The following is a 5,047-nucleotide window of genomic DNA, read 5'->3' as shown; positions in this document are numbered from 1 at the left end:
GCTGACCCGGGCAGTTTTCCCACTGAGGGCCTCCCCAGACCCCGACTCGAACACCTACCTGGCTTATGCCCACCTTGTCCCCACAGCCTTCCAGTGCCCTGCACACAGCCACTACGAGCTCTGTGGTGACTCCTGCCCCGTGAGCTGCCCGAGCCTCTCAGCACCCGAGGGCTGCGAGTCGGCCTGCCGTGAAGGCTGTGTCTGCGATGCTGGCTTCGTGCTCAGCGGTGACAGCTGCGTACCCGTGGGCCAGTGTGGCTGCCTCCACAATGGCCGCTACTACCCTCTAGGCCAGGCCTTCTACCCTGGCCCTGAGTGTGAGCGGCGCTGTGAGTGTGGGCCACGTGGCCATGTCACCTGCCAGGAGGGCTCAGCCTGCGGGCCCCATGAGGAGTGCCGGTTAGAGGATGGTGTCCAGGCCTGCCATGCCACAGGCTGTGGCCGCTGCCTGGCCAGCGGGGGCATCCACTACATCACCCTCGATGGCCGTGTTTATGACCTGCATGGCTCCTGCTCCTATATCTTGGCCCAAGTCTGCCGCCCGAAGCCTGGGGATGAGGATTTTTCCATTGTGCTTGAGAAGAATGCGGCCGGAGACCCCCAACGCCTACTGGTTACTGTGGCCGGCCAGGTTGTGAGCCTAGCTCGGGGGCTGCAGGTGAGTGGCTGTGGGCCTGCTCTCGGGGTCTGAAGGCAATGCAGTGCCCCCTAAGGGGTTCTGAGGGAGACGTGACCCCACCCTGTATGTATGAGAGGGATATTCCTGCAACCTGGAAGCTCTGAGCCCTACCCTGGAAGGTATGGTCAATCGTCTCACCCAGGGATATTTTTTTTTTCTTTTTTGAGATGGAGTCTTGCTCTGTTGCCCAGGCTGGAGTGCTGTGGCATGGTCTTGGCTCACTCTCACTACAACCTCTGCCTCCTAGGTTCAAGTGATTCTCCTGCCTCAGCCTCCCAAGTAGCTGGGACCATGCCTGGCTAATTTTTTGTATTGCTAGTAGAGACCAGGTTTCACCATGTTGGCCAGGCTGGTCTTGAACTCCTGACTTCGTGACCCATCTGCCTCGGCCTCCCAAAGCACTAGGATTATAGGTGTGAACTACCACGTCCAGCCCACCCAGGGATACTTTTGTTTTGCTTTGTGATAGGGTGTTGTTCTGTCACCCAGGCTGGAGTGTAGTGGCATGATCACCTCTCACTGCAGGCTTGATCTGCTGGGTACAAGCGATCCTCCCACGTCAGCCCCCATGCCTACTTTTTTTTTCTATTTTTTCTTTTCTCCAGTCTTTCTAAGGTTCAATTCAGGTAGCCTAGCTAATTTTTTATTGTTGGTAGAGATGAGGTCTCACTGTGTTGGTCAGGCTGGTCTTGAACTCCTGGGCTCAAGTACTCCACCCGCCTGGGCCTCCCAACATGCTGGGATTGCAGGTATGAGTCACCACACCAGGCCTGGTCCCCAAGAAGTTTAAAAGAACATGACCTGACCTTAATGGGACTGAGGGAGACCAGATCTGCCCTGGGGGTGTGACAGGACAGCATTGCCTGTGGTCCTGTGGGTTCCTGACCTACCTGCCCCTTCCACACAGGTCACTGTGGACGGCGAGGCTGTGGCTCTGCCTGTGGCTGTGGGCCATGTGCGGGTGACTGCCGAGGGCCGAAACGTGGTTCTGCAGACGACCAAGGGGCTGCGGCTTCTCTTTGATGGCGATGCCCACATCCTCATGTCCATCCCCAGCCCCTTCCGTGGACGGCTCTGTGGCCTCTGTGGGAACTTCAATGGCAACTGGAGTGACGACTTCGTCCTGCCCAGCGGCGTAGCAGCGTCCAGCGTGGAGACCTTCGGGGCTGCCTGGCGGGCGCCTGGCTCCTCCCAGGGTTGTGGCGAGGGCTGCGGGCCCCAAGGCTGCCCTGTGTGCTTGGCAGAGGAGACTGCACCCTATGAGGGCAACGAGGCCTGTGGGCAGCTGCGGGACCCCCAGGGCCCCTTTGCCACCTGCCAGGCCGTGCTGAGTCCGTCTGAGTACTTCCGCCAATGTGTGTACGACCTGTGCGCCCAAAAGGGTGACAAAGCCTTCCTGTGCCGCAGCCTGGCAGCCTATACGGCGGCCTGTCAGGCAGCCGGCGTGGCCGTGAAGCCCTGGAGGACAGACAGCTTCTGCCGTGAGTGTCCGTGGGTCCCTCAGAGGACTCTAGACCAGGTGTAGGGGTCCCTCCCGGCCCATTCCTTCTGTCTGCATGTTAGGAGTGGCTTCTCCCTATGAAAGCTCTCCCTCCCCACCCACTCCCACCCACGTCCACACACCTCCTTCTCCCACGGCACAGTTCGCTAGCTCTCCTGCTGCCCTCTGACTGTTCCTTCTCAGCCTCCTTTCCGGCCCACTCTCCTCAAACCTCAAATTCACTTTGTCCCTAGGGCTCTACCCTGGGCTCTCTGCAGTGACCTGAAAGGGAGAGCTGAGTGGGCTGGGAGGTCTGTGGCTCACCCAGACCCTCCTCTACCCCCTGACAATACCATATCCCCTCAGATCCCCCCAAGACAAGGCTGCAGCCTCTTAGACCATCCCCCCGCCCCCCGCGAACTAGGGCTGTACCTCTCATTCAAACTCCCAGGGCAGGGACATTCCCTGAGACTCTCAGGACAAAGCAATGGCCCCTCTGGCCCCAGGTCAGAGCCAGGTCTCCCCTGGGCAGGACCTGTATCCAGGGACATCGTCCACGCCTGTGGCCTCAGATTTGTTCTCAGTGTTGACTGTGGACCTGGTCTGTCTGTCTCAAGCCCTGAACTCTCTCCTGACTGTCAGTCTAGTTATCCTGATTTCTGACTTCTGGCCTTCAGAACTGTGGGAGAATGAATTTCTCCTGTTTAAGCTACCAAGTCTGTGGTCATTGTCAGGGTATCCAGGACACCTTCTCCTGGGTGTCCTTAGAGTCCCTCTCACCTGCCGTGTTCCTAAATGAAATCAGCATTTCATCCCCAGCCCAACCCTGGTGGGCATCGCAGAATAGCCACACCATCCACTAATTACTTAGAGACCAGGGACTTACCATGGCTATTTCCCTTGGGTCTGTACAGCCCCTGTCCCAACCCTGACCCCTCTGCCTGTCCCCTCCCCATCCTGGTCCTGGCCCCTCTGCCTCTGCCCCCCCATCCTGGTCCTGACCCCCCCTCCTCCCCCCCCCCCCACATCCTGGTCCTGATCCCTCTGCCTGTCCCCTCCCCATCCTGGTCCTGACCCCTCTGCCTGTCCCCCCCATCCTGGTCCTGGCCCCTCTGTCTGCACTCCCTGATATAGCATGTTCAATTTGGGCTGTTCCTGTCTGTCCCACTGGACATGAGATCTGTAGGACTGGGGTTGAGGCTGTTCTCAATACTTGTGTCCTCAGCGCCACCTAAAACAGGGCTGGGTGTGCAGTGGGCCCCATTAGTTATCCAGGACCCTTTGGAGGTATGATTACACCCTGCCGCCTCTCTCTGCAGCGCTCCAGTGCCCCGCCCACAGCCACTACTCCGTCTGCACACGCACCTGCCAGGGCTCCTGTGCCGCTCTCTCCGGCCTCACGGGCTGCACCACCCACTGCTTTGAGGGCTGTGAGTGTGACAACCGCTACCTGCTTTCCCAGGGTGTCTGCATCCCTGTCCAAGATTGTGGCTGTACCCATAATGGCCGATACTTGCCGGTGAGTAGGGGATCGGGCAGAGCAGAGAGGGTAGAAGAGCTTGAGAGACCCAGAGCTGCTTCTGTGCTGACGTCTTCAAGGCTGGGGACAGAGGAGGCACCGCCATCTCCCAGCAGTGTGACTTGATGCAGGCAACCTCTCCCTGTTGGTTTCCTGCAGCCTCTGTAACCAATGACCGCAGACTTGGCAGCTAAAGCAGGAGAAATTCATTCTCCCACAGTTCTGAAATCCAGAAGTCAGAACCTCGATCGCTGGCTGACATCAAGGTGTTGGCAAGGTGGCACTCCCTCCAGAGAAATCTAGAGGATGCCATGCCCAGTGGCTCACACTTGCAGTCCCAGCCCTTTGGGAGGCCAAGGCGGGAGGATCACTTGAGCCCAGGAATTCAGAACCAGCTTGGGCAACATACTGAGATCCCATCTTTATATTTAAAAAAAAAAAAAATTAGCTGGGCATGGTGGTGCACACCTATAGTCCCAGCTACTCAAGAGGCTGAGGTAGGACCATTGCATGAGCCCAGGAGTTGGAGGCTGCAGTGAGCTATAATCACGATGCTGCACTCCAGCCTGGGTGACAGAGCGAGCCCTTCTCTCTTTTCTTTTTGCCCCACCTGCCACTGTCTTGACTGAGTTATAGAGCAAGACCTTCTCTCTAAAGAAAAAAGGGAAAAACAAATCTAGGGGAAAATCTGTTCGTTGCCTCTTCCAGTTGCTGGTTGCTGCAGGTTTTCCTTGGTTCTGGCCACATCACTCCAACCTCTGCCTCCTCTTCCACGTTGTCCTAACATCTCCCTCTGCTTCCCTCTTATAAAGATACATATGATTGCATTTAAGGGCCACTCAGATAATCTAGGAGAAACTTTTCATCTTAAGATCCTTAATTCCGCCGGGTGAGGTGGCGCGTGCCTGTAGTCCCAACTATTTGGGAGGCTGAGGCTGGAGGGTCGCCTGAGCCCAGGAGTTCTGGGCTGTAGTGCACTATGCCCATCAGGTGTCCTCACTAAGTTCGGCATCAATATGGTGACCTCCCTGGAGTGGGGGACCACCAGGTTGCCTGAGGAGGGGTTAACCAGCCCAGGTCGGAAATGGAGCAGGTCAAAACTCCCGTGCTGATCAGTAGTGGGATCCCGCCTGTGAATAGCCACTGCACTCCAGCCTGGGCAACATAGCGAGACCCCGTCTCTTAAAAAAAAAAGGTTCTTAGGCCGGGCGCAGTGCCTCAAGCCTGTAATCCCAGCACTTTGGGAGGCCGAGGCGGGTGGATCACGAGGTCAAGAGATCGAGACCATCCTGGTCAACATGGTGAAACCCTGTCTCTACTAAAAATACAAAAAATTAGCTGGGCATGGTGGCGCGTGCCTGTAATCCCA

General features: G+C 57.3%; 1 protein-coding gene across 1 annotated transcript in view; it reads left to right on the top strand.

Annotated features, from left to right (window-relative positions):
* FCGBP (Fc fragment of IgG binding protein) overlaps positions 1-5,047 on the top strand; it is a 62,388-nt gene that overhangs the window by 51,641 nt on the left and 5,700 nt on the right. Inside the window, exons 7-9 of the mRNA XM_032249206.1 lie at positions 1-658; positions 1,587-2,160; positions 3,479-3,678. Coding sequence (XP_032105097.1) covers positions 1-658; positions 1,587-2,160; positions 3,479-3,678 — 1,432 coding nt within the window. The remainder of the gene's footprint in view (positions 659-1,586; positions 2,161-3,478; positions 3,679-5,047) is intronic.

The sequence above is a fragment of the Sapajus apella genome, unplaced genomic scaffold (genome assembly GCF_009761245.1).
Source record: "Sapajus apella isolate SASKATOON/1434 unplaced genomic scaffold, GSC_monkey_1.0 scaffold68, whole genome shotgun sequence".
Taxonomy (NCBI): domain Eukaryota; kingdom Metazoa; phylum Chordata; class Mammalia; order Primates; family Cebidae; genus Sapajus; species Sapajus apella.
The sequence above is the reverse complement of the archived record's forward strand: the minus strand, read 5'-3'. Positions and strand labels throughout refer to the sequence as shown.